Source organism: Pelodiscus sinensis, chromosome 21 (genome assembly GCF_049634645.1).
Source record: "Pelodiscus sinensis isolate JC-2024 chromosome 21, ASM4963464v1, whole genome shotgun sequence".
Classification (NCBI taxonomy): domain Eukaryota; kingdom Metazoa; phylum Chordata; order Testudines; family Trionychidae; genus Pelodiscus; species Pelodiscus sinensis.
The window spans coordinates 17,238,059-17,265,715 of record NC_134731.1 but is presented as its reverse complement, the minus strand read 5'-3'; the positions used below and the strand labels follow the sequence as shown (position 1 = coordinate 17,265,715).

Sequence of the window (27,657 nt, the reverse complement as noted above, 5' to 3'; positions counted from 1 at the left end):
TGCCGCTTTTTTCCGGCTTGGGGAAAAGCCAAAGAAAAGCACCAGTCTAGACGTGATTCTCTGGAAAATAAAGCCTTTTCCGGAGGATTTCTTATTCCTACTTTCAAATCCTCCGGAAAAGGCTTTATTTTCCGGAGAATCACGTCTAGACTGGCGCTTTTCTCCAGCTTTTCCCCAAGCTGGAAAAAAGCAGCAGCCATGTTAATGCAAATGCCGCGGGGGAATATTTAAATCCCCCGTGGATTTGCCTATTCCAAAGTGCTACATTAGCATCCCTTTTCTGGAAGGGATGCCAGTGTAGGCACAGCCTACACTATTCGGGAAACCTGGTGCTAGAATGGAGAATTGCCTATACATTGAGAATCAAATGAAAGGATCAATCAGCATGGTAATTTTTCACTGACATTTTAACTTTATTTCATGAACTCCAGAAAACTCTCATGTGCTCCGAGTGCAAGTCCATACTGAAGTAGTTTAATTTTTTGTGATGAATGTCCACTCTGATTTGTAATCCTGGTTTTTCCAAATCTCATTGTTTCATTGCTTACATCTGTAGCTGTGCCAGCTTGTTGGGATTGTTCTTGCTGTTCATTTTCCCTGACGGTAGTGACCTGATCTTCGAAGTGTACAGTATCATCCCAGCGTGCTTATCAAACCATTAAATGCATGTCCTGTCTCCATTTGTATAGCTCAGCCATGCAATTCTGAGGAAGCCCCTGCGAGCTCTTCCCACAAGTCTAGCCTCTCTGCAAAGAAGTGTGACCCAAAGCATAAGGACTGCTTGCTGCGGGAGTTCAGGAAGTTGTGTGCTATGGTTGCCGAGAAGCCCAGCTATAACGTGAAAACGCAGATCATTCAGGACTTCTTGCAAAAAGGAACGGCGGGAGGTTAGTGTCACTCCTGCCTGGCATTTGTCTGTGATGGGAAGGCAATGAACAGCAAGCGCCACCCAGCTTTTTGTCAGGGATGGGCACGAAAGACAGTCCAGTCCATCAGTAAGACACAGCTCACGTTATTTGCACTGCACCACTTTTATCTCTGTTGTGATGTGGTCAGTGCCTAACGTGGAGGCTGCCATGCGCTCATCTGTTCAGTAATTATCAAGGCAGTAAGTTCAATAAGGTTGGTTCCCATGGTAGGATCATGGGGAATTTTTGTAGCTGGGGCTAGATTTGTACTACCAGGGTTAGCTACGGAGGACAAACTGGGAAATACCCTTGAATGGAAACTAGATTCCCATAGGCACAACATATGGTGGGCCGTTGCTGGGTTGTTGTCTTGTAGAGGTAATAATTATCAGCAGGGCCTTGGAGCCCGTAGCTGAGATCAGAGTCTGACAGTTTCTAATGATGCACACCTTCTTTTCCAGATGGCTTCCGGGGTGACCTGTACCTGACTGTTAAGCTGCTATTACCAGGTGTCATTAAAAGTGTTTACAACTTGAATGACAAGCAGATTGTCAAGCTGTTCAGCAGGATTTTCAACTGCAGCCAGGAGGAGATGGTCCGGGACTTGGAGCAGGTCAGTAAAGCGATGGAGACAGCACTTTACTGTTCAGCCCCTTGATACTGAAACCATGCACCTTTTTCTTCACTGGAAAGGGTTATAAGCTTCCAGAGCTGGAGTTGGTGGGTCTCCTTCATCTTGGCAGTTGATCATGGAGCTTGCCTCAAAGTGGGCCTTTTACGGAATGGTATTCTAACAGAATACAGGATAGTGGTGTGAGACTCATCAAGCAACCCCTAGCATCCCAGATTAAACCTGTGCTAATGCTCACCTTGACACCATGAAATCTTTGCTGCAGCAACCTCAGGGGTTGTTTGGTCTGCCTTATTCCCATTTAACTGTTTGCAAAAATTTACTTTAAAAAAAAAAAGGCAAAATTATAATCCAAGGAATGGGTCTATGTCTGTAGCCTCTTAGAGTGTACTAGCTTCCAGTGAACTCTGCCTGAGTTCACAATGCATAAACTGCAAGATTAGATTCATGGCGATGAAATTAAAGGCTCCGCATATTGTAGAGATGGAAATTATAACAGGACATTCTGGTATTGTCTGTAGCTGTACCACATAAAGAAATGGCTAGTTGGAAAGTCCCAGTGTGGTGGCAGAATTGCTCTTCCTTGCTTTCCCCATTAAATTCCCTCCCCTCCCTCCTACTAAGGTTAGTAGGACCATATGTATGGTCCTACTCGTTATTAAGTTATATTTTTCCCCCCATGCCCTTCCCCCTTTTCATTTAGTTGCCTGCCAAAGATTTGATCTTGGCTTTGTTTGCTTTGGAGACAGGGAGATGTTTCCGAAACCGTGCGCCTCTTCTTCGAGGAGAGCAAATCCTGCCCTCCTGCTGCCAAAAGTCTCCTTACCATCCAGGAAGTGGATGAGTTTCTCACCCAGCTTTCCAAGCTTTCCAAGGAGGACGACCAGCAAAGTGTGCTCCAGGATATTGCTAGCAGGTAAGGGGAGGCTCTGATCAATCTGACTAAGGAAGGCCATACACGCAAACCAGTGAGTGGTTCTGGGTATATTTTTATGGGATAAAGAGCAGTCTCTTACATTTAGATTGGTAGTGACAATGCATGCACTCTGGCTTTTTGGTAGTCTAAATGAAATGTCTTAGTGCAGTTGTTGTCAGAAACTGTTACTGCAGTTGTTGTGGACTGAAAGGGCCATACAAACTAACCTCTTTACTTGTGTCTGTGGAGAGTCCTTCAGTGGCTGAGTTAAATTGCTCATGCTGCGTGTAAAGAATGTTAGTCTTGGCTATCAAGTCAGTATTTTGCACCAGCACTAAGCAAATGGATCAGATGTTTCTGTGGTGACTTATCTGCCTGTGAGGCTGCTGTTCTCAGCCACTGCGGGGAACGAAATCCTAAGGAGCTTGGTCATGTGATCTTGCGCAGTCACATTATGGCTGTGTCTCGACTGGCAAGTTTTTCTGGAAAATCAGCAGCTTTTCTGGAAAAACTTGCCAGCTGTCTACACTGGCCTCTTGAATTTCCGGAATAGCACTGACGATCTCATGTAAGATCGTCAGTGCTTTTCTGGAAATACTATGCTGCTCCCGTTCGGGCAAAAGTCTTTTTCCGAAAGACTTTTGCGCAAAAGGGCCAGTGTAGATAGCACAGTACTGTTTTCCGCAAAAAAGCCCCGATCGCGAAAATGGCGATCGGGGCTTTTTTGCGGAAAAGCGCGTCTAGATTGGCACGGACGCATTTCCGCAAAAAGTGCTTTTGCGGAAAAGCATCCGGCCAATCTAGACGCGCTTTTCCGAAAATGCTTTTAACGGAAAACTTTTCCGTTAAAAGCATTTTCGGAAAATCATGCCAGTGTAGACGTAGCCTATAGGTTTCAGGCTGTGGACCAGTTAACAAATGTATGTAAACTAAAAATACTGTATTCTCAAAATGAACTTGTTAGTTATCTTTCTACAACTCCAGTGTAGGAAAAAATAGAATTATCTTTAGGATTAACTTTGAAGGGCATTGTAAAGTCCTTCAAGCCCGTTTGTTTTGTTTGTTTTGTTTGTTTTGTTTTGCCTATCAGTGTAAAATCTCACAAATTCTGGTTTTTGTTGAGTGTAATAAAGCCTGTGAATTGATCCTCCCAGAACGGAATAATAATTCCAAGATGGTCCAGTGTGAGTAGTGACTTTAACTATCTCTTATTTTTGGGGAGGCGTAACTTTTGATGTCTCTTAAAGGAACCTGATTTGCCACGCTTTCTGAAAATCAGATTCTTGAAAGATACCAAATTTGCTTTTAAAAATTTTGGCCCTGATATTTACTTTGCTGAGCTATGAGCTTTGGTATCACTCCTCTCTCCCAAGGCAAGCATTTAATGCATCATTCCATCTGTACTTGGGTCCTGATTCAACTGTTGTGGCTAGGAATGCTACACAAGCTCTATTTAACCTGCTGGGCTGACACAGGCCTGTCAGTCAGCGAGACCGAACTGTTGCCATCATCCATTTTTTCTTAACTGAGGTGTGAGAAGAGCGCCACTGTGGCCAGCTTGCGGTTTGCTCTTCCTAATGGCGACATTCAAATGCTCATTTCTTAGCTTCTGCAAATATTCGTATTTGTATCGATAGTAATGCCAAAAGAATTAATTCCTTAGCGTTTACAGCGAGACCCTCTTGAGTTTTTCCATTTTCCCACATTCTGTATGTTCTCAATAGGGATGTGAAAGGTTAACCCCCCCAGTCAATACTATACACCTTAACCTGCTGTGGGTGTGGCTTGCATCTGCACCAACTTCAGCAGACAGTGCACATCCTGCACCCTCTGCCATGCAACTTGTGTAACACACGTGCAACAGTGAGATTGATTATACGCTTTGCCTTCCCAGGAAAGGGATGGGAGCGCCATTCCCTTGGTCACTGTTGCAGTGACTGACGGGCTTGTGGCACGGCTTTTGGCCACTATTCTGCAGAGAGACTCTCAGTGGGTTGTGTAACTGCTATTGCAGTGACACCAATAAGCTAAACACCCCTCTGAGGCTCCAATCTCAAGGACCAGGGGAGTCCCATGTTTAACTTCGGTTCTGTTTAGTTCTGCTCTCACTCGACTGGGGGGTTACCCCTGCTACTGAGGTTTGGAGCAGTTTCCTTTCCCGGTTTTCGTGGGATGGGAGGAGTCCAGATGAACATCTGCTGATTGCATATTCCTTTCATTTTTAGGTGCACTGGGAATGACCTGAAATGCATCATCAGGCTAATCAAGCATGATCTGAAAATGAATGCTGGTGCAAAACATGTGTGAGTCTCATATTTACTGCATGAGAAATGAAACTGGGGGCAGGCCACAGCCTCCTTAGCTGCCTACAGAGAAACTTGTCTTGAGTGACTTTCTTTTTCCTCCTCAATTGTTCGAAGATTGGATGCTGTGGATCCTAATGCCTATGAGGCATTCAAAGCCTCACGCAACCTCCAGAATGTGGTGGAGCGAGTGCTGAGGAACCAGCAGGAGGCTGAGAAGCTGCCAGGTGTGAAGCGAACCCTCAGCGTGCAGGCCTCCCTGATGACCCCTGTTCAGCCCATGCTGGTAAGGTGAATTTCCTCCATATCCTGCACAGGGAGAGACCAGGATCCTCACACTTTCCTGTGATTCTTACCCTTAGCAAGCAGTAGACACTCACACAGGGCTATGCAAGGTGGGGTGTGAGGTACTGAGATGGTGGCTTTAAACTGCTCTTCTGTGCAGAGCCCTGCTCCAAGTGGGTTGTAAAATTGTTATTGTCATGATGCACCATGAGCAAAAACTTCTCCCTGTGACTCCTTTCTTCTGGCTTTGCTTTGGGAAGTTTTATAGAAAATCTTTGGATGTTTTGAGCATGATGGTTCAGATAGTTCGTTTGCCCATTGTTGGATCAAAAGAGGACTCCATATTTATATTTTGGCTGAGTGGCCACTAAAGGGGAGGAAGATAGGTAAGGCTCTAAAGAGGTGAACGCTGACATGGAGTTCCATAGGGTGAGAACCCGATCTAAATGTGATTGAGTTAAATTAAGAAAAGAAGAACTTGGTCTGGCGGTCAGATGTTCCCTGGCAGCACAATCTGTTTAAAGGGGCACTGTCAGCATGAAACGAGTTCAGAGTAACGTCAGTCAATACCACGACAAGAGACATTTTCATGAACTCCTTTTCTCCTGCCTTCTGCAAGGCGGAAGCCTGCAAGTCCATCGACTATGCCATGAAGAAGTGCCCTAATGGGATGTATGCAGAGATCAAATACGATGGGGAGCGAGTGCAGGTCCACAAGAACGGAGATCACTTCAGCTACTTCAGTCGAAGCCTCAAACCCGTCCTCCCTCACAAAGTAAGTTGAGTCCTAAGCCCCCTCTTATCACTTGCCTTTGGCTTGCTCTTGTCCCCTCCAGGCTTGTGAGATCCACTGATTTCCCCCAGCAGTGCCCGGCACCAGCAAGCCCAGTTTGTGTGGCAGGCTCCTGTGGAACGTATCCGCTAGTCTTGGAATTTTAAAAGCTCCACTGTGGGAAGAATTCATTGTTAATCTCTTGCACAGTTTTGACTTAGGTTTGAGCCAAAGCCCTACTCACTCACTCACTCCAGCTGTGGTCGGCGTGAGTTTATAGCTCTGATTCAGTGAGCTATGGCTTATGCATCTGCCCAGTTGCTTGCTTCTGCGGCAGAGTGAGAAGCTGTCTAGTCAAGCACACTGCATTCAGAAAGGAAAACATTGAGCCTGTTGCTGTTGTGGGTTTTCCTGCCTTGGACTTTGTGGGGAGCAGAGACCTCCTCTTTGCTGAAAGTGTGAGACAGACCTCTAGGCAGACGTAAAAGAAATCTCTGTGGTGTGCTTTTTCAGGTAGCCCATTTTAAGGAATTCATCCCCCAAGCTTTCCTTGGTGGACACAGTATGATCCTGGATGCAGAAGTTCTTCTGATTGACAACAAAACCGGCAAACCACTACCCTTCGGGACCCTGGGAGTGCATAAGGTACCAAAGAGGGCTCTTGCCATGTACTGCTTGCACCTTCAGACTGTGGCAGCTGGTTAGTTAAATGCTATCAACCTAAACATTTTTATCATGCATTTTATTATAACTTAGAGCCATTGATCTGCCTGGTGCTGAACTGAGCTTTAGAGGAAAATCTGGTCCCTGGCCAAGGATGTTGTAGTGTAAATTGGATACAGCTGAGACACGCAGTGCACCAGTTTACCAGATGATTTGATCCAGGGGTGGTTCAGATATTTGGGGAACTTCAGCGCAGGATAGATTTCCAACAGTGGTGAATGCTAGTGATCCCTGTCATCCATTCCCAACCTTTCACAAACAGTGGCTAGGGACACCATTTCTGCCCATACTGGCTAATAAGTATCAATGGATCTGTCCTCCATGAATTTATCTAGTTCTTTTTTCAACCCTGTTAAAGTCCTGGTCTTCACAACATCCACTGGCAAGGAGTTCTACAGGTTGACTGTGTATTGCATGAAAAATGATTGCTGAAAAAAATGTCACTTGCAGGCTTCTCTGCCGTTGAATATTCAGCATCATTTGCCACATTGTTTGGCAGGTGCAAAAGGCCAGAGTGAGACTGATAGGAGCTTTAGGTCCATGTAAGTATGATTTTAAACTCAGACCTGTGGTAAACTAAGGTGAAGATAGGGCCATAAACTGAAAATGAAATTGGGTTGTTTTACTGATTTCTAAGGAGCCTCGTATCTTATGCTAGGGTTGCTTTAAGCCATTAATATCCAGGTAGCTTTTATTACCAAGTTACCAGGAAATTATTAACTTGTTTTATTTTCCTATTTTTTGTGTAAAGAGACACTGTAAATTTAAATCAGATTTCTGTAAGAATGCTTGGGGCTGTTACAGAAATACAAACTTAGCCTGAAAGGTTAAAGTGGAAAATATTTGTCTGTTACTAATTTTTGAATGCTTGAGAGCACTTTGCATATGGTCACACTTCTCCTGTATACCTATTTGCATAATAGCTTTTGATGCTAAAAAGATTTCTTTAAATGGTCTTGATTGTCTTACAGAAAGCGGCTTTCCAGGATGCCAATGTTTGCTTGTTCGTGTTTGACTGCATCTATTTCAATGACACCAGCCTGATGGACAGGTGTGTTTGACAGACATAGCTTCATTGATGATCAAGGTGGAGAAATAGGTCTAGAACAACATTTTTTTCAAAAGCACTAAGGCTACATTTTCAGAAGTGACTTAAGCATTTAGTAGCCGAAGTCACAGTGGAAGACTGAGATGTAAGCTGAAGTCCTTTTTGAAAATGGGACATTTGAAAATATCATCCCTAACCTGAAGGAACATTTTCCTTCCCAAAATTCTGGCTGGCACACTGGCAAATAGAATATAAGACCTAGGCAGACTTCCAGCCAGACATTTAAGAAGACAATATACCAATCTGCATTCTTAGCGCTGCTTCTATTATGGTCTGTGTTTAAGAGCAAAATGGTAGAAGATAGGACGTCTTGATTTTTTTTTTTTGGAATTCTCCCACTAGCTATTCATGTTGTGAACTATGGCAAGTCGTTCCTGTGTGCCATAGTTTTTGTACAATGTATATGTAATACGTAACGTGTAATTGTGAATTCGGCATTCTCCAATTGAGGCTTGCTCGGTGTTATCAAAGCATTTTGAAATCCTTGTACAGGCAGTCCCCGAGTTACGCGGATCCGACATAAGTCGGATCCGCAGTTACGAACGGGGTTTGCTGCCCGTCTCCCTGGTCTGCTGGAGACCAGCAGACCAGGGAGACGGGAAGCAAAGCCTCTGAGGACGCCGGCAGCGCGACAGCTCAGACGCGCCACGGCTGTCGTGCTGCCGGCGTCCTCAGAGGCTTTGCTCCCCGTCTCCCTGGTCTGCTGAACTGCAAAGCCGCGGAGGACCCGGGCGGTGGGACCGCAGTGCATCTCAGTCCCCCACCCGCGTCTCCCTGGTCTGCTTGGGGGGGGGGGGGCGCAGCTAGTATGCCCCCCTCTTCCCCCAGCAGTCCAAGCTTGTCTCCGGACGCCTGTGGAAGAGCAGCTGAGGTGCTGCTGGTTGGTCCCGCAGCGCCGCTCTGGGCGCTACTGGAGCAACCCAGCAGCACCCCAGCTCTCTGCCCCAGGTGTCCCCAAGTCAACCGCTGCTGAAACTGACCAGCGCTGACTACAGGAAGCCCGAGGCAGAGTTTCTCTGCCCTGGGCTTCCTGGAATCAGCCGCTGATCAGTTTCAGCAGCAGCTGACTTGGGGACGCCTGGGGTTCTTAAGTTGAATCTGTATGTAAGTCGGAACTGGCGTCCAGATTCAGCCTGTTGAAACTGATCAGAGGCTGATTCCAGGAAGCCCGGGGCAGAGCAACTCTGCCTCTGGCTTCCTATAGTCAGCCGCTGGTCAGTTTCAGCAGTGGCTGAATCTGGACGCCAGTTCCGACTTACATACAGATTCAACTTAAGAACAAACCTACAGTCCCTATCTTGTATGTAACCCGGGGACTGCCTGTATTGTAAGTGCAAGTTATTGTGAAAAACAGAACTTTCCACTTCTCTGTGTAGGAATAAATGTAGGAAGACATTTGCTAAATGCTGTTTGAACATTTGTGTGACTTAGTATCTGTTGGGATATCTTGCTTCTCCTTGATTAATGTCTCTGTGCTGTTTCTTAGGCCTCTGTGTGAGCGTCGAAAGTTTCTCCATGATAACATGGTGGAAATCCCCAATCGGATACTATTCTCTGAGATGAAGCATGTCACAGTGAGTTCAGTTTCAACTAGCAAAAAGACATTTTAAATGGTAATCTCTGGGCCTATGAATGGGGCATCTGCGTTCCTCAGATTAATGCAGCAGCAGTATAGTTAGTGCTTCAGTTGACAGCCCTGGCTGGGATAGTTTAGTTGGGGTTGGTTCTTGAGCCATTCCAAGCTTTGTGCCTCTGTTTTCCCCCTCTGGCAATCACATTCCTTCTCCTTTGTAAGAACCACTGATCTGAGTCCAGGCTCCCCAGAAAGAAACAAGGGGTATTCCATCCAGTTTTAGTCCTGCTTTGGGCAGGGGGCTGGACTCGATGACTCCTGAGGTCTCTGCCAGCCCTGGGATTCTATGATTTGGTGACTTTTATCTGACTGTCCTTTTGGATTCATGTCTGGAGTGCTCAGATTCTTTTAGCCTTCCGTGTCTGGGGCTGCACCTGCACCCTACGTGCCCTCACATTCCCTCGCTCGAGAGCAGGGCAGAGTGGGCCCATCCTTTCTTCAACATCGGACTGCCAGTGCAACAGGGTAGAAGCCTTGCAGCGTCTTCTTCCATGGAGCGATTTTCCCTGGGCTCATTAAAAGGTCCCTGGGCTCATTAAAAGGTTCCTGCAAGAACAGGGAGCAGCTGCAGTCTGCTGCAAGTGAGGGACAGTTAGTGAGTAGTCCAGGCGTCACTAGTGGCTGCATTAGATGCTTCAGATGCAGCAACTCTGTTAGTGGCTACTTCCATCAACATAAGCATGGCTTCATGGCTCCCATCTTTGGAGATTCTGAAAGAGGGAGACCAAATGACAATTGAGGACCTTCCATTTGAGGATTGTGGCCTGTTTAATGCATTTACTAATGAATCCCTGAAAAATTCGAGCCTGTCTCCACTCATTTGGAGTCTGCATCCCAGCTCTTCAGGAGGAAGCAAGCCAGATCCCAAAGGGTCACCAGTTAGCGACCTTCTGCTTATTACTATACAAGCCACAGGACTTGAGAGCCACTGAGGGAGAAAGAGGTTCTGGCACACGGGGCCTCTGCCTTTCTCCCGGACTACCTCACAGCAAGTTTGACACCATTCTTGAGCCATTCCAAGCTTTGTGCCTCTGTTTTCCCCCTCTGGCAATCACATTCCTTCTCCTTTGTAAGAACCACTGATCTGAGTCCAGGCTCCCCAGAAAGAAACAAGGGGTATTCCATCCAGTTTTAGTTGCTTGCTTGCTTCCTTCCTTCCCAGCTCCTTCTGTTAAAACAAGTGGATCTCAAGTCCTGGAGCAGTGGAAGGAGGTGCATTAGGGAAGAGGCTTTACTAATGTTAGCCTTTCTTCTTTGGGGATAGGTAGCACCTGATGCTAGATCTGAGATGTTTCAGCGGGTGGCAGTAGGCATTGCACACACAGTGGACAATAGAAAAAAGCAAGTAGTGGGACTTGACCCTCTTTGACAGTTTGCTGAAACCCGATTGTTCATTTCCCAGACACTTTGTTTCCTTGAGGCATTTCTGCCCCTGCCTGATAGCTGTAACGGTCGTCACAGGAAATGCCCATGAACACAGCCCTTCTAACGGCTTCCTTTGCCTTCCAGAAAGCTTCCGATCTGGCAGACATGATCAATCGAGTCATCCGGGAGGGGCTGGAAGGACTGGTGCTCAAAGATCTAAAGGCAAGTCTGCTTATGTCCACGTTTCCTGGCTTAGGCTTTCTCTGCAATCTTGGAGTAACAGTTTCTCAGGACAAGATTGCCCTGCATATAACATTCAGTTGTAATCTAATCTGAGCTCGAACTCTGCTCTTATGTAGATAAGAGCCTTTGAACTATGCCAAGAATGGGGCTGTTGCCTTAGAGGATTTCATTTGAATTTCAGTGCTGGTCTCCCTTCCTTCCCCACTCACGTGTTAGCCAGCAGACCAGATGGCAGGAAGCTATCTAAGTCCATGTGATGTGTCCCTCACAGGGCTGCATTGTGCCCGTGTGGCTTTCTTAGTGGCAGAGCACTAAACTGCAAGTTGAGAAACATGTCTAGTTGTGGCTCTGCCACTGGTTGGTTGCATGACAATTGGCAGGTCACTACATTGCCTGGTGCCTCAGTTTCCCCATTTGTAAAATGTGGATAAAGATACTTCAGCCCCTTTTGTAAAGTGATTGAAACCTGTGGACAAGTAACATGTAGCATTTTCATTGATTAGCCTGCTGGATTTTGGTAGGTGCTGTTTTCATGAACAGTGGAAATCTAAGGCCTGGTCTATACCAGTGGTGCACAACCTTTTTTGCTCTGTGATCAGATCTAGGCACCGCGGGGGCTGCCAACTGCCAGGCCCAGCCCCTGGCCAGCCAGATTTATGCACTGCAACCCCCCGGGAAGACATCCGCAACCCCCTTGGTTGCACACCACTGACCTACACTACAAGATAAGGTTGAATTTAGTCCGGTCAATTTTTTTTATTTTTTTTAAGCACCCAGTTTTGTAAAGTCAAAGATGCATGACCTCACTACGCACAAGAGATTGAAGCAGTGCATCCCCAGTGGGGTGGATACTACGGATGTAAAATCTCAGTTAATCAGTTAACCGGTTAAATGCTAGGTTTAACTGGTTAACTGATTAAGCATAGGATCTCAGTGGGGGGCTGCTCCAGTTCGGCCTCCCCAGCGGGTACTGATTAGGGTGATGCTTACTGGGGTAACCAATTACCCAGTCACATTCCTAGTGGATACAATCGACTTTGACAGCGATGAACTGTGGATAGCTATCCCATAGTTCCTGCCGCCCCTTTGCATTCTGGGTTATGCCTCAGTACCCGATGGGACCAAAACATTGCAGAGAGTGGTTCTGGGTACATGTCATCAGTGTCCCACGATGCACTCATCTCCTACCTCCTGCCTGCTTGAAAGCAACAGCAAACAATCTTTTTACACCCTTTTTTCCATGCACCAAAGCAGAGTAGCAGACACCGCAGCAGGGTAAGCATGGGACCTGTTCATCAGCAAGGGGTTTAGAAAATCATTGTTTAGAAAAATCAGCCTAATGCGGTTAAGTTCGACCTAAGCGCCAAGTGTGGACTAGGTCAGTTAAAAATAGTTTAATACGGTAACCGTGTAGCTGCTAAAAAATCGTAGCGGTTACACGGTTACGCTTGCTGCAGGCCAGGGAGTTGCAGCTTAGCTTTATGCTGCAGAGCCTGCAGCGAAACCACCTCCCCGGGAGCCAGCTGAGTTTAATAGATACCATTAACCGCTACGCATCAGCTTATTGGTTAATCAGTTAAACTAACGTCCCTAGCGTACGCCAGGCCTTAGTCTAACCCTTTCCTTTGAACTGGAGTGTTTAAGTGATCCTTGGTATCAAAAAGATTGAGACCCACTGTCAGGGAGATCTCTGGGCCTGGTCACACCGTAATAGAGCTGTCTTTCAAATAGAAGTCTTGGGCCACTTTGGTTCCTTGCAGAAATCCAAACGCATTCTTTTCTGATTCAGAGTTCTTGCTTGTTTGGTGCAGAGTATCTATGAGCCTGGAAAACGTCACTGGCTAAAGGTGAAAAAGGATTATCTGAATGAAGGTGCCATGGCTGACACGGCAGACCTGGTGGTTCTGGGGGCTTTCTATGGACAAGGCAGTAAAGGTGTGTTTCCTGGAATGAATGTGAGGCTATAACCTCTCCTTTAGCTGGGAGAAAAATCTCTGGCTCGTTGGTACCAGGCACTTATGCTCTTACCTGTATCAGCTATTGCCTGCCACTTCCATAATACCAGGAGCAGCCCAGCTCCACTGTGGACTAGAGGCACCTGGTTGCTGGACAGGTTGCTCAGTTTTAGTTGGTTGGGGGTTACCGAGCTGGAATCCCATCACAAGCTTGAAGTCCCACCGATCCCAGACTGGGAGCCGGTGCTCAGCTGGCTGGCTCCTCCGATGGGTGACTGAAGCCCCTTCCCCTGTTCCAGGTGGGATGATGTCCATCTTCCTCATGGGCTGCTTTGATCCCACGAGCCAGAAGTGGTGCACGGTGACTAAGTGCGCTGGTGGGCACGATGATGCCACTCTGGCTCGTCTGCAGAAGGAGCTGGACATGGTGAAGATCAGCAAGGTGAGGGGGCTCTGGCATGTGCCTAGTTAGGGGAGGGGAAGGGGGTTCAGGAAAGGGCTCGGGATAGCCCGCCCCTCCCCAGGGCTTGAGTAGAGCAGGGGGCTAGCCAGAGAGTGGAAATGCTTTGCCTGGATTGAACTGGCTCCTGATGGAGGAGCTGGCTAAAACGCCATTGGGAATGACTGGGCCTGTCCTCAGGCAGCACTGAGCTGGGCGTGCCGCTTTCCACGCACTGAATCCAAGCACATCCTGGGAGGCCGCTGTCCATTCCCTTCCCATCCGCCCCAGACATTCTGATGAGAAGCAGCAGCTGGCAGAGTTGGATTTGCTGCGATTAACCCGACTACCCACTAGATGGGAGCCTGGCATCACACATGCTGAGTCAGTTTTCAAACTCAGTTGTTTTGATGCCTGCATCTCCAGCGGTTGTCAGCGCTGAAAAGCAGGCAGGGTGCTGCGTGTTAAATGCCAAGCTTGCAAATAGGGGGCTTGGTGCATTTGTCTGGCATTTTAGAAGGTTGAGAATTGGTTTAGCCTGGCACCTCTCTGCAGATTGAAGTGTTGGAGCTAAACCACTTGATTTTTCACATGCGGGATGAACGTGCAGAGGGAAGCCAAGTCTCTAGAGTCTACCAGGGGTGCTGCTGTCCGGGGAGGGGGGGGGGGGGGCCTTGCTTCCTTAGCGGTAGCGATGCAGTGACCTGCCGCTAATCCATCAGGCTAGCGTCCTTCAGCACATTACCACTGCCAAGCAGTTTCCTATTTACCAGGCATGTTGAATCACCTCTTTGGCATTTTAGCTGTTCTCTTGGTCTTCCAGGACCCCAGTAAAATTCCAGGCTGGCTGAAAATTAACAAGATCTATTATCCAGACTTCATTGTTCCAGACCCAAAGGCAAGTGCTTCCCCTGACAGATCAGTTTCCCCTGACAGATCAGTTTCCAGGGTTGCATGAGGCTGATCCCTTCGTAAAGGTTTTCTACATTGCGAAGGAGCTTCCACAGTGGGGCACCTAGGGGAAACCCTTCTTCTAAATGTTGCATTTGGAGCCTTTCTTGGGGAAATATTCTGGTGCATCAAACCTCATCTAGGATTTAATGTTTTGTTAATTGAGGTTTCCAACTCGAGCTGCTGCCAAGAGCTGGATTGACAGAAACCTGTAAAGGACTCGTTTGATTTCTGCAGAAATCCTGTTTCTCAAACGCCTGATCCAAGCAACCTCACTCTTCCTAACAAGTCCATGCTCGCTAGGGCCCTTGCCTGAAATGTCAGGCAGAAAGGAGCTTCGCTGAGTCCAAGGGCTGGTTGAAATTCAGTTGCAGCCTTCGCGTCAAAGTTGCTATTGTTGCTCCATAATTTCGCAGGAGCATGTGTGCCCTGTATCTGGCATTTATCCTGACGGTTGACACACATGTACACACTGTCTGATACTTCTGGCCATATTGAAAACCCCACGAGGCTACTACTTACAGCTGCCTCTTGGTGTTTGGTAGAAGGTCTCATGGCAACAATCCAAGGGTTGACTTGTGCGGGTTCAGCTCAGTCTCTTGCTGTGAAAGGGGCGGGAGGATTCTGATACCCTAACTGCAGGCTAGTCGATATGAGAATTACAAAGAGAAATACAGGGCTTCCTTGCTGATGGCTCTCCAACATTCTCTGTCTAGAAAGCCCCAGTGTGGGAGATTACAGGTGCTGAGTTCTCTAAAGCAGAAGCCCACACGGCAGAAGGGATCTCCATCCGCTTCCCGCGCTGTACCCGGATCCGAGATGACAAAGACTGGAAGACGGCCACCAACCTGCCTCAGCTCCGGGTGAGACCTGTAATATATCGAGAAGGGCGTCAGTCCACAGGGAAACCTCTTTGCACAGCGAGAGGCAGATCACAATTGCATGGTGCCTACAAGACGTTTGCTGGGGGCAGGCTGCATTTGTGCACTGCCGCTGGGATTAGTTTGTACAGTCTGAGGGGGGAAGCCCTTTTTCTGAAAGGGGTAACCTCCAGCCCCTGACTTCTGCCAATCTTGCGACATTCTGCCAGTTCCCCATAAGGGATGGGGAGACATCTGGGGAGAGGTGGCCATAGGCTGACGGTAAGGTCTGAATGAGAATCTGCCTTGTATGCAGCCTGAATGTTTGCTTGCAGGTGTCACTTCCTTGAGGGGTAGAAATGGCTTCCAGGGCTGCCTTTCCCAGTCAGCTGTTGGTCAGCTCTGTTCTCAGCCTGACCGTCGCTGGCTGGCCTTCAGCCATGGCTCTTTGCGTTCTCCAAGAGTGGAGCAGCTGTTAGGCTTTCCGGGATGGAATTCGGGATGTGGACAGAGTGAGGAAGGGGTGTCAGAGGGCAGGTGTCCCGATTTGTCACTCTGCTGCTGGGGAATTTCATGGTGGCTAGCAGGCAGTGTCTGTTTCCTCGCGAGACAGGAGCTGTACCAGCTCTCCAAAGAGAAATCGGACTTCAGCATCATCGTGGCAGAGGAGGAGGGGTCCACAGCCAGCAGCAGTGGAGAGAATGAGGGAAATTCAAGGTCTTCTACACCCCACAAAATTGCTAAGACCCCCCCAAGCAAGTCACCTGCAAAAGCCAAAACGCCAGAAGGTAAGTTTGCACCATGCACAGGGTGTAAAGGCCTCTGGGGATTTACGTTTGGTGGTCGAACTTTGGTTGGCTGATGGCAGATGCTGATGTATTGCAGCACCATGTACGTAATGGTTAATGTCAGTCGCACAGTTGTGAGCGCCTGTGGTTTGGCTGTTGGAATTCACAGCGCAGAGCGATTGGCCATGGCTCTGACGCTCCCTGGAATTGAGAGGAGGAAACCAGGCCGATGTAGCTCTGTTCTCTCCATCATGCATCCAAATCTGCTTTCAAACACACCAGTCTCTGCCAAAGGCACTACTGCCGCCGTTCCTGTTGACAGGCAGCAAAGCAGTGGGGAGGTGCCCCCAGAAGGCAGAAGAGAAGCGAGGGGAGAAACGCAAAGCGGCGGAGCCGGACGCCAGCAGGAAGAAGGTGAGGAAAGGCAGTGGAGATGGCATCAGACAGGCTGGGGAGCTGCGGGGCAATCAAGGTGGGGACAGCGACAGTGGAAGAATGTTCCAGATCTAATCTGAAGCAGAGGCTGTGTAGGGGACAGCCAGGCTGTTCAGGGGCCTGCCACAGTGGTGATAGGCTGGTGTAACCTTCCCCTGAGCCATGGGTGGCCGTAGTAGTCTCAGGTGAGCAGGAAAGTGGCTGTTCCCAGCATGGCCCGCACAGCCAGCAGTAGCCAGCCAGGAACTGGGGAAGAGGGCCAGGGCTCTCCTGGAGCATGCTACTGCCAAGCAGGGGCACCACTGTCCTCCACTCCTTCCAGCTTTGCCACCTTGCGTCCAGCCCAGGACCCGAGGCACCCAGAGCCCTTGGGAAACAAGGCTCCGGAGCTGCCTCTCGTGTGGTTGTGTGGGATGGGAGGTGCCGTGGGGACAGGCAGAGACCGATTCCCTGGCGTGTCTGGGAAAGGAGGGTTGCCGTGCTGAGGGTTGCCGTGCTGAGGGTTGCTGTGCTGCAGTATCTGCGGATTGGCACGTGGAGATGGGCCCGTTTAACGCTCCTGCCTGAACCTGAGCTAGAGCAGCCGGGGGAGGAAGATCTGCCAGAACCGTATCATCTCCAGCAAGGCCCACAGTCCAGGCAGGATAGCAGAAGGTCCCGTCAGTCTGGAGATGCCAGGAAGGTGGGGAGGGGGGCGAGCTGCCGTGTGGAAGGGAGAATGGGAATGTGCTGTGATATGCTCCATGGCCTTTGGCTCCCCCGGCCCATGCAGAACCCAGCAGGCCTGGTGCTCAGAGTGGCTGTCTTGTTGCAGAGCAGGCCTGGCGGAGGGAGAACCGGCCGGCACGCTGTGCCCCCAGGAAGGCGCTAGCCGACCAGCGTGGAGAAGAGCGAAAGCCTTCCTCAGCCCCCCTTATAGAGCAGCTAGTCATTAAAGACCAGCAAAGCCTGCTGCTTTGACTGGCGTTTCGTGTGGCACAAGAGACTGCAGGGGGCTCGCAGGAGAGGACGGGGCTTTGGGTAGATGTGGTGAGCCTGGTGTCTGTCAGTGGCATTCAGTCCACCTCTGCCCGTCCTCCTGGGCAGTAGTAGCCCCTGGGACTGGTTGTAGGCCAGCCTGAGAAACTCAGCCAAGGGACCTGGAAAAGCAGCTCCTCAGTCTATGGGACAGGCTGGGCCTTCCCTTCTTTAAGTGGCTGAGATCATGGGACTTCTGCCGCCCTGACCCCAGCAGTGGGCTGTGCTAGAAGACATGGCCCCTGTCACTGCATCTGTTTGGTGGGGCAACCCTGCAGGGTGCAGCGGGGGCGAAATACCTGTCCTGATCTCTGCTGGGGATCCCCTTCTGAGCCATTCTGGGCTCTGCATTAAGCAGTGGAACTGCTGCTTCCGGGAGTCGCTCGTGGGAGGACGGGGCCACGGGGCCTGATCACCTGAAAGGATGGTGGAGTTCTGTGAATTGTCAGATCTGCAGCCCTAGCCATTGGGAATCCTGGGACGGTGGGGCTGCAGGAGAGCGGTCGTATTAGGGATGAGTTGGGGGGCTGTTGCCTGCAGAGAGCACGGTGCAGAAGGAAGCAGAACCACCCATGCGGTGCCTGGCCAGACTGGCAGAGGAGCTAGGACAGCAGGAGATGCAGGCAGAGCTGGTCAGGAACTTGCAGGTGAGGACAAGGAGCCGCTTCGGAACAAGGGCTGGAAAACTGGGCTGCCTTCCAAATGCAAGTGGATGGGCTACCGGAGCAGACGGGCTGGCCCTGCTGAGCTGTGTGTGGAAGATTTGAGTGGGGAGCGCGCTTTGTGCCTTTGCCTGGAGAGAAGCAGTAAAGCCACGTCTTCGCTCTGTGTGCTGGGGGGAGATGGTGCAGGGGGCGCAGTCCCTGGGTGTGTGTAGGCTGAAACTCTCAGTGGGAATAGCAAGTGCTAACTCCCAGGGCTACCGTTCTGCACTACACAAGCAGAGAAGCAGCTGCCAAAGGCACGGGGCATCTCGGCAGCAGGCATGTTTTGGGCTCTGGGTCCCGAGAGCAGACAGCTAGAGAAAGCAGCGGTGCTATTACAGTGGCCATTTAGCTCTTGGCAAGGTACTTGGCTGTGGGCGCACAGTTCGGTTCAGCATCTGACTCTCTCACGAGTGCATCCGTGTGGGAGGCACCCCAGGCAGATGGAGTATTTGAAACCCCCAAAGAGTGAGGGATTCACAAAGGTAAGAGCCTCCAAACTGAGCTTGGTTCGCAGCCCATCTTCTGATCGCATTAGGGCACAGGACTGTGTCCTTGAGGGACTCGAGATTGGACCCTGCCACGTAGTTCCAAAGAGCTGAGGTTGGGGCATGGGAAGCTGTTGGCTCACTTGGACAGGGGCCGCTCGAGGGAGTCTATTGGCCTCATGCCTCTACCTGCAGCACCATCTGTTAATCCACCGCTGGGTGGCTCCGAAGAGTTGTCACATGCTACAGCTTCACGCTGGCCAGTGGCAGCTGGAAGGTAAAGCCCCATGCTACCCACCCTGTCTGCATTTGGGAGGCATCTTGTTTCCTCAGCCTGCTCCCCGTTAACTTCCTGCTGGCTGAGCCCCTCTTGTGGCCCACTTGGAACATTTCCAGCCTCCAGGAAATAGTCTGTTCCCAAGTTTGTGGTTTTTTTCCCATTCCCAAAGTTTTTATTCAATGAGCCGCGTCGTCAGTGGCACCCCAGGCCCACCGTCAGCCCCGTTTGCCAGGTGCTGTACGCAGACAGTCCAGGCCTAAAGAGCACTTAATCTCGGAAAGTACCGTGACTGCTCAACTCTTCTTCCCTCGCATTTCTCCTCACCAGCTTATTTTTCTCCACAATTTGCAGATGCTGCTGGACATATTTACAGGGGTGAAGCTGTACTTGCCGCCCTCTGTGGAGGACTTCAGCAAAATCCGCCGGTACTTTGTGGCCTACGATGGAGACCTTGTGCAAGAGTTTGACACTTCCTCAGCAACACACATAATAGGGGACGTTGAGGAGAACCCTGGAGCCAAGCGTGTCTCTCCTGATTGGATCTGGGAGTGTATCCGGAAACGGAGGCTAGTAGCCCCCTGTTAAAAACTCAAGACCGTTGCCTGGCCCAACATCTAGGAAGGAACTCCCTAAGGGAACAGCAGAGTCTAGGTGAGGGGAAGAGAAGCTGAGATCCTTTGCTTTTCTACCCACATCTCTGTGACATGCCCAGAGGTCCTCAAAGCAGGGCTCAAAGGATCCATAGCAGCCACTTCAATTTTTATCTGTGCCAGCTGGAATGAATTCAGAGAGCTCACAAAAAGGTGGCACTATCGGAATCCATTTCTCTTTCGTCCCATCACTTGAACCAATCCATTCAATCTAGGTGCTTGTTTCTTCTCTTTTGTTTTAGAGTTTGGGTATTTTTATAAATAAAAGAACTAGAGCATGTCTGCTCCTTTCCAGAAAAGACACAGATTCCTCTCAGGCTGTTCTGTATCTTAACAGAAGACAGACTCTGGCGGGGTGTGTAACTCTCTAGCCATATTACCAGTATGAACTTGGTGCACTACTATCATTCAGACCGGTAAAGACCTAGTCTAAACTCTTTGCCATTTATACTGCTTGGTATTTTCTCCCGTTTTTAAGGTGCTTGCTGGCTAACCTGTTTTAACACTCAAAGCTATATGGCAGCAGTCCCACATGGTTGAGACAAATAAACTTCCATTAAGGACTTGTTTTACCAAGCTGTTCTTTTGTCACAGCCACGTTGCTGGAGTCTGAGGTTAGTGAAGAGCTAAATCAATATAGTCTCCTGGAATTCATAGATAAGCCAGAAGCGAGCAGAAAGATTAGGACTTTCCTCAGTTTGCAACTACAAAGGATCTTTTAGAGGAAAAAATCCACTTTTTTAAAATGGCCAGCAGTAGAAAGTCCACCACAGCCTTTGGTACGTTGTTCCAGTGGTTAATTACGCTCACAGTTAAACCTCTGTGCCTCTCTCCATCTCAGTTTGTCTAACCTCAACTTCTAGGCACAGGAGTCTTTCATCTGCTAAATCAGAGCCCCTTATCAAACGTTTGTTCCTCAGGTAGGTGCTTATTAGACTGATCACATCATCCCTTAATCTGTAGTCCAGTATCACCCTCCATATCCAGAATGGTTTCCAATCTTTTCCCATTCGTGTGGCACTTTTCTCAATACCAGACTATTCCAGTAGGAGTCAGTGCCATGTAGAGGAAATATAATCTGCTTCTTCTCCCATTGCAAAGAATGAAAGGTACAAATGGAGTTGTTTGCAAGTTTTGCCAAAATAATTCCAGGATGTCCTAAAATAGCTTTATTCCCTCTAAATATCCTGCAGCCTATTGCATGGTTCTACCCAGTAGGAAGACACACATGTGGCAGGATTGCAGAGAATAGCTAGCTGTTGAATGGGGAGTCGATAACTTGGACAGTAAAAATAACGGATGTGGGAGTCCAAGTGCTTTATTAGAACCTTGGGCTACATCTACACTGGCATGATTTTCCGAAAATGCTTTTAACGGAAAACTTTTCCGTTAAAAGCATTTTTGGAAAAGCACATCTAGATTGGCAGGATGCTTTTCTGCAAAAGCACTTTTTGCGGAAAAGGGTCCGTGGCCAAACTAGACGCGCTTTTCCGCAAAAACGCCCCGATCGCCATTTTCACGATCGGGGCTTTTTTGCGGAAAACAGTACTGGGCTGTTTACACTGGCCCTCTTGCGCAAATGATTTGCACAAGAGGGCTTTTGCCCAAATGGGAGCAGCACAGTATTTCCGCAAGAACACTGACGATCTTACATGAGATTGTCAAACGGCCAGTGTAGATGGCTGGCAAGCTTTTCCCGCAAAAGCAGCTGATTTGCGGAAAACTTGCCAGTCTAGACACAGCCTTGCTGTATTAGCACTGGTAATCCTGGGGGTGTAATAGACAAGGCTGGCTCATAACAGTCACCCCATTAGCTGTGGGGTCAGGTTGAGTGATAGCTGCTCCTATCGCTAACAGGAGTTTTGCAAGGGAGTTCTCCAGGTAAAGGATGACCGTTGGGGTAAGTGGTCAGTTGTAGTGTGTGCAGTGTGCTGGTTGACAAAGGTACTGGGTGCTCTGTTTATTTGGAGGACCATCTGTTGAGCCGGTTTGGTTGGAGGATGGTGTATTGAGGCCAGCAGTCTGCAAGGCAAGGCTGAGAGCTTCTTAACGAGGCTTAAATCTCTAATCCCTTTAGCCCTTAACCAAAGGACAGGGCTAGGCAGGAAGACTAGAGCTTTGGAAAGCCCCCTCCTAAGCGACCAGAGGAGCTAGTGCACAAGAGCAGCTAATGGGTTTTGCAAGGGACTTAGAGGAGCAATGTGAGAGAGGTTAGATACATTTAACATTCTTAAAAGCAAACCCCCCTGATTTAAAAATACAAAGGTCAGCATGACAGTAGCAAGCCCCAGGACCAAAGAGAATGCCGGCCCAAGCCCAGAAACAGCGTGAAGCCTAGCCAGTTGATTGCACCTATGTGGCATGCATGGGTTAGTGGTGTACATATGCATTTTGAGCAAGAAGCTCCTGGCCTTCAGGGACTACGTACAGGCTTTGGAGAGCTAGGTGGCTAAGGGAGGCAGGGCAGTATGAAGAGACGACGTTTTCAGGACACAGTAGAATTTTCCCACCTCTGGTCAGAGCCTGTGTGCTGTTGAGGAAAGACAGTCTCAGGGAAGGAGACCATCCTATTGAACTTAAAAAAACAAATGGTCTGGTAGCACTTTAAAGACTGACAAAACATGTAGATAGTGGTATGAACCTTTTGTGGGCACAGCCCACTGCTTCAGATGACCAGCTACATGCTTTGTTAGTCTTTAAAGTGCTACCAGCCTATTCATTGGGTTTTTTAAGTTTATCCTGTACAGACTAACTTGGCTGTTCCCTGAAGCATCCTGTTGAAAGGAGAGAAACAATCCCGTGGTTGGGACCCTCCTTCCAGAGGATGTCGGGTACCCCTTACACTGAGGATAGCTCTCTGAGGAAGGGAACTTTAGTTCTTAGGGAGAGACTGGTCAGGCTGTAGTGGCAGGAGATACGATCATTAGAAACACAGATACCTGGGTTTGCAATGCCCAGAACTACCATATAAGGACTTGCCTGCCTGGTGCAAGGGTTGTGGCATCTCAAGACAACTAGATCAGGGTGTCTCACGCCCAGCCTGTGGGCCATGCCCAGCCAGAGCAATTGTGCAATCCAGGCTGGGGGTTCCATTATGGCCCCCAAGCTCCTCCCCTTCCCTTGCATAACCCTCTCCTCCCCTGTCCTCAGTGGGGGGCTGGCCAGGCGCAGTGGCAGCAGTTGTTCCCCCGCTTCTCATGGTAGCAGGAGGTGTGGGAACACAGAGTGGAGTAGAGCAAGTGCACTTGCCCAGTGTGCTCTGCATCCCCTGCGGTTCCTGCTGACAAGAGGGGGTGGAACTGCAGCTGCTGCACCAAGCCAGGCCCAGCTGATGATCCTTGAAACAGTGTCCTTGAGGTCAGTGTCATGGGGGGCTCAGGGCTCAGAGTGGACTTGGGGGCCCAGGATGGATTGTGCAATCACTCTGGCTGGGGATGGCCTGCAGGCCAGAAGTCTGAGACCCCTGCTCTAGTTAGAATTGTGTAGTCATGGTACATCAAGTACCAATAACGGAAGGGTAGAGAAGTCCCTGAGCCCAAACTTAGGCAGCTAGGTAAGTGATTGTGGTTCAGGATCGCCATGGTATCATTCTCTGAAACACTTTGGCTGTGTCTACATTTGCACGATATTGCACAAAAAACTTGCTGCCTGTCTACACTGGCACCGAGTTCTTGCACAAGAACACTGACATTCTAATGTGTGAAATCAGGGCTTCTTGCGCAAGAATTATGATGCTCCCACTCAGGAATAAGCCCTCTTGCACAACTGTTCCTGTGCAAGAGGCCAGTGTAGACCAGCAACATGAACTTCTTATGCAAGAAAGCCCTATGGTTAAAATGGCCATCAGAGCTTTCTTGCACAAGAGAGCGTCTACACTGGCACGGATGCTCTTGCACAAAAGCACATCTCTTGTGCAAAGGCACATGCTGGTGTAGACACTCTCTTGTGCAAATCGCAAGAACTTTTGCGTTAAACAGTATTTGCGCACAATCATGCCAATGTAGACGTAGCCTTTGTGTTCCACCCATAGGGTGAGCAGAAAAGCAGAGTGGATGAGACAATGGTTTATGGAGGAGGGGCTTAGATTTATTAGGAAGTGGGGACATTTTTGAGGGCCGGGAGAGCCTATACAAGAATGGGCTCTACCTAAATGAAAATGGAATCAGATTTCTAGTGCTTAAAGTGCTCTACAACCTTTGTAATTTTAAACTAAGGGAAAAGGTGATGGAGTGGAGGAGCACATGGATTAGACAGACATCCCTTAGAGGAGGATCTATTAATGAAGATCATCTGGCCTCGCAAGGAGGAGAGCCTGGAAGATAAAATATGGGAAAGATCTGAGAGTCAAATGAAAGTCTCCTACAACCATCGTAGATGGCTGGAAGGTGACAAGGTTTTTTTTAAATGCTTTTATACAACTGCTAGAAGTCTAGATAAGATGGGTGAACGAAAGTGCTTTTGGACTGAGGATAATGACACAGAGTGCAGAACCTTGGTGGAATGAGATTAATCAGTGGGACACAGTAACAGCAGGAAACAGAGTAGGTTGTGCTTGTTGGGGGAGTGGCAGTGTGTGAAAGCATTAGAAACGAAGTAAAATCATAATGAATCAATTTGTTCCATAGAATTTTTACAGATAGTAACTCCTTGCTCTAATATGAATATAACAACCAGGCTCTATTCCTGACCAGCATAATAACTGTAAAATGCTCAGGGAGATTCAGGGCCTGCTCTAGGCACCAGCAAAGGAAGCACATGTTATGGGCAGCATTCTGGTCCACAGGACAAGCAGGTGGGCAGCCCTGCACCCAGCTGCTTGGAGCCTGTGCCAGTCAGTGTTCATCCTGTGCTTTCAGATGATCCCCTGGCCCGGGCACTGGGAGCTCAGCATAGGCAGCCCCGAGGCAGGGTGGCCGCAGCTGCTGGTGACACTGAGCCCGGCGGCCTCTTCTTCGCCTTCGAGTGAGTGCAGCCCCCCCCCATATCCTCCCTCCCTGCCTGGCCCTCTCCCACCTCCCCCCACCTGTGTACCCTCCCATGGCCGGCTGGCCCTGTGCCTGTGTTCTCTCCCCTGCAATTCCCCTGCCTGTGAACCCCCCTTGCCCAGCTGTCCCCCCCACCTGTGCCTCTGCCCACTGTCCCACAACCCCCCCCCCCCCCCCGCTACCTTCCCCATCTCCTTCTGCTCTGCCTCTGCCCAGCAGCCCCACACCCCACCTCCTGACTCAGTGAAACCCTGCTAGGACCCCGTCTGCTCTTTCCCCCCCACCACCACCCTCCTGGATCCCCATCTCCTGTCTGGCTCTCTAAACAATCCCCCTACTCTAGGGGCCCTGAACCCTTCTCCCCCCGCCCCCCCCACAGCCATGTGCCCAGGAACCCAGCCCCCTTGTGCTGTGTCCTGACAACCTCACCCCTGCCTGGGCTCCAGGTGATTCTCCCTCCCCCTTTGTCTGAGGAAGGGGAACTCTGGTGTGCCCATGTCCCCAAGTCCCTTCCTGTCTGGGCAGGAGAGCTTTATTAAAATTGGAATTGTGATCCCATTTAAATAGGCTTTGTTTTAAATAATCTACCTTTACAATTAAATTACGGCCTAAATTTATCATAAATAAGGTATGAATTATATTTAAAAATTAAACAGAATGTGTCCTGTCAACTTTTAAAGAAATTCTATCAGTTCACTAGTGTAAGTACTCAGAACCAGTGTTTACTGCAGCAGCAGCTTCTTCTGTAGGTGAAGAGAGAATGTTTTTATCACTTTGGTTTATTCAGCTAGTTCAATTCAATGATTAGTTCATTCACCATTGCAAAACCGAGAGTTGACGAAGCAGAAAAACTTGTTTTCTTCTTCTTCTCAGTAAAAAACTGGTTATGAGAGTGTTCTGACATCTTGAACATGACTAGAATTTATCTGTTAAATTCACTATGGATATTTCCTTTGTTTAATAAATGAATTTTAGATGCAAAATGTGTTTGGATGCTTTTTTGTGTCCTTCACATTTAAGGCAGTTTTATTTCATACAAAAATTAAATGCTGGTTTGGTTTATTTTAAATTGAATTTCCGTGCTGACAGAAGTAGATGCAAGTTGTATGTTAAAAGAAGTAACCACCACTTAGCAAATAATAAATGGGGGTAAAACCTCTGTGTTCCTATTACACACCATTTTGTAATAGAATAAAAATGTAAAAATTAAGAATCTGATTCCATGTAAATTACACAATTATTTAGGCATTTATTTAGTTGGTAGCTGTACTGAGTGTATTCTCCTGGTTAGTAAATAGAAACTTGTATTTAGTTATAAAACTTATATCTAGTTGTAAATCAACATGTTTTAAAGGTTGCTAATAAATAAGACTCAAGCAGCCTTTAGGAAGATATTTTAAAAGTATAATTTAAATGATTAATTGCTCATTTAACCCAAGGTTTTCTGCTTGTCAGTTTAAATCATGATTAAAATTAGAGATTTAAATCAAAGCTATTTAAATTAATCCACCCTGCTTCAGAGGCTGTTTGGTCCATCCCTGAAGGAGAAAGCACAGGGCTGTGCTCATGGAATAGGTCCTAGGCTAGTGGGATTTTGTTGTCTGGTACTTGTCTTGTTCTGGACAGTTGAGCTGGAGAGTTGAAACAAATTTTCTTAATCCCTTTGAACTGTCTCATTGTATAGTGAGGTTGATTCTTGTCCATGGATACCAATAATATTTCAGCTTATGTGTTGGGGGTGGAGTCTGAGTGATTATAAGGCTTCTAATAATAAACTCCCTTTGCAGAGTGAGGTGTGGGGCCGGGACTCCAGCACTAGGTGATGTGAACAGCTGCATGCTTTGGAAGTCTTTAACTGACTTGATGTGGATGAACCTCCCCTCCCATTGTCCTCACATGGGGAGTCCCTGGCACTCTACTAGGAGATGAAAATGCCCTGGGGTTTGGGCTCCCTCCAGAGCGCAGCCCTCCTTCCCCCCATGAAGCTGCATATGCGCACATACCCCAAGCAAGCCCTGCAAAGTGCATTTGCGTGCACACCCTCCCCAGACCAAAAAAAAAAAGGAGGGAGGGAAGGTTTTTGCTTGGGACGACAAAAAACCTAGAGCCTGCCCTGGGGAGATTAGAGGCTATAAAAATAAACAATGGGGATTTCAGCTATCCCCATATTGACTGGGGTACATGTCAACTCGGGATGAGATGCAGAGATAAAGTCTGACACTTTAAATGACTCCTTGGAGCAGCTAGTCTTGGAACCTACATGAGGGGAGGCAATTCTTGATTTAGGCTTGTGCACTGTGCAGGATTTATTCCAAAAGATTAATATAGCTGGACCACTTGGTAATAGTGACCATAATATGATTAGATGTAACATCCCTTGGGGGGCAAAATACAGCAGCCCAATATTGTAGTATTTAGTTTCAGAAACGGGTCTACTAAAAAATGAGGGAGAAAGTTAAATTAAAAGGCACTGTGCCAAAAGTGAAATTGCTGCAGGTTGCTTGGAAATTCTTTAGACACTATAATAGAAGCTCGATTTAGATGTATACCCCAAATTAAAAACCATAGCAGGAGAACCAAAAAAATTAAGGCGCATCCAAAGCAAGAAGCCTGTTGAAGAACCAGTGAGGCCACTGGACAATCACGGTGCTATAAGTCCATTGCAAAGAAACTAAATTAATTTTTGCATCAGTCTTCACGGCTCAGTATGTGAGGGAGAGTCCCAAACCTGAGTCAGTTTAGGTGACAAAACTGAGGAATTGGCCCAGATTGAGGTGTCATCAGAAGAGTTTTTGGAACAAATTGATAAACTAAACAGTAATAAGTTGCTAGGACCGGATGGCATTCACCCAAATGTTCTGAAAACTCAAATGTGAAATTGCAGAACTATTAACTGTGGTTTGTAACTGATTCTTTAAATCAGCTTCTGTACCTAATGACTGGAAGATAGCTTAGTGAGATGCCAATTTTTAAAAAGGCTAAGTCTAACCTCAATATCGGGCAAACTATAGTAAAGAGCAGAATTGCAAGACACAGATGAACATACTTTAGGGATGAACCAACATGGTTTTTGTAGAGGGAAGTCATGCCTCACTAATCTACTAGAATTATTTGAGGGGAGTTAATAAGCATGTGGCCAAGGGGGATCCAGTGGATATAGTATACTTAGATTTCCAGAAGGCCTTTGACAAGGCCCATCACCAAAGGCTCTTAAGCAA

At 48.2% G+C, this 27,657-nt stretch overlaps 1 protein-coding gene across 4 annotated transcripts in view; it reads left to right on the top strand.

Annotated features, from left to right (window-relative positions):
* Nucleotides 1-25,486, top strand: part of LIG3 (DNA ligase 3) — a 30,850-nt gene extending 5,364 nt beyond the window's left edge. Inside the window, exons 3-20 of one of the 4 annotated variants that reach the window (XM_075905007.1) lie at nucleotides 690-887; nucleotides 1,370-1,521; nucleotides 2,289-2,455; nucleotides 4,681-4,758; nucleotides 4,876-5,044; nucleotides 5,663-5,818; nucleotides 6,329-6,460; nucleotides 7,510-7,589; nucleotides 9,133-9,220; nucleotides 10,789-10,866; nucleotides 12,699-12,822; nucleotides 13,142-13,284; nucleotides 14,105-14,179; nucleotides 14,949-15,095; nucleotides 15,706-15,880; nucleotides 16,203-16,294; nucleotides 17,873-17,979; nucleotides 19,156-19,290. In XM_075905007.1, coding sequence (XP_075761122.1) covers nucleotides 690-887; nucleotides 1,370-1,521; nucleotides 2,289-2,455; nucleotides 4,681-4,758; nucleotides 4,876-5,044; nucleotides 5,663-5,818; nucleotides 6,329-6,460; nucleotides 7,510-7,589; nucleotides 9,133-9,220; nucleotides 10,789-10,866; nucleotides 12,699-12,822; nucleotides 13,142-13,284; nucleotides 14,105-14,179; nucleotides 14,949-15,095; nucleotides 15,706-15,880; nucleotides 16,203-16,294; nucleotides 17,873-17,938 — 2,120 coding nt within the window. In that variant the 3' untranslated portion in view covers nucleotides 17,939-17,979; nucleotides 19,156-19,290. Of the gene's footprint in view, nucleotides 1-689; nucleotides 888-1,369; nucleotides 1,522-2,288; nucleotides 2,456-4,680; nucleotides 4,759-4,875; nucleotides 5,045-5,662; nucleotides 5,819-6,328; nucleotides 6,461-7,509; nucleotides 7,590-9,132; nucleotides 9,221-10,788; nucleotides 10,867-12,698; nucleotides 12,823-13,141; nucleotides 13,285-14,104; nucleotides 14,180-14,948; nucleotides 15,096-15,705; nucleotides 15,881-15,977; nucleotides 16,176-16,202; nucleotides 16,295-17,129; nucleotides 17,268-17,872; nucleotides 17,980-19,155 lie in introns of those variants that run through there. The other 3 variants (XM_075905006.1, XM_075905008.1, XM_075905009.1) reach the window with 3 other exon arrangements.
* Nucleotides 25,487-27,657: the final 2,171 nt, after the last annotated feature.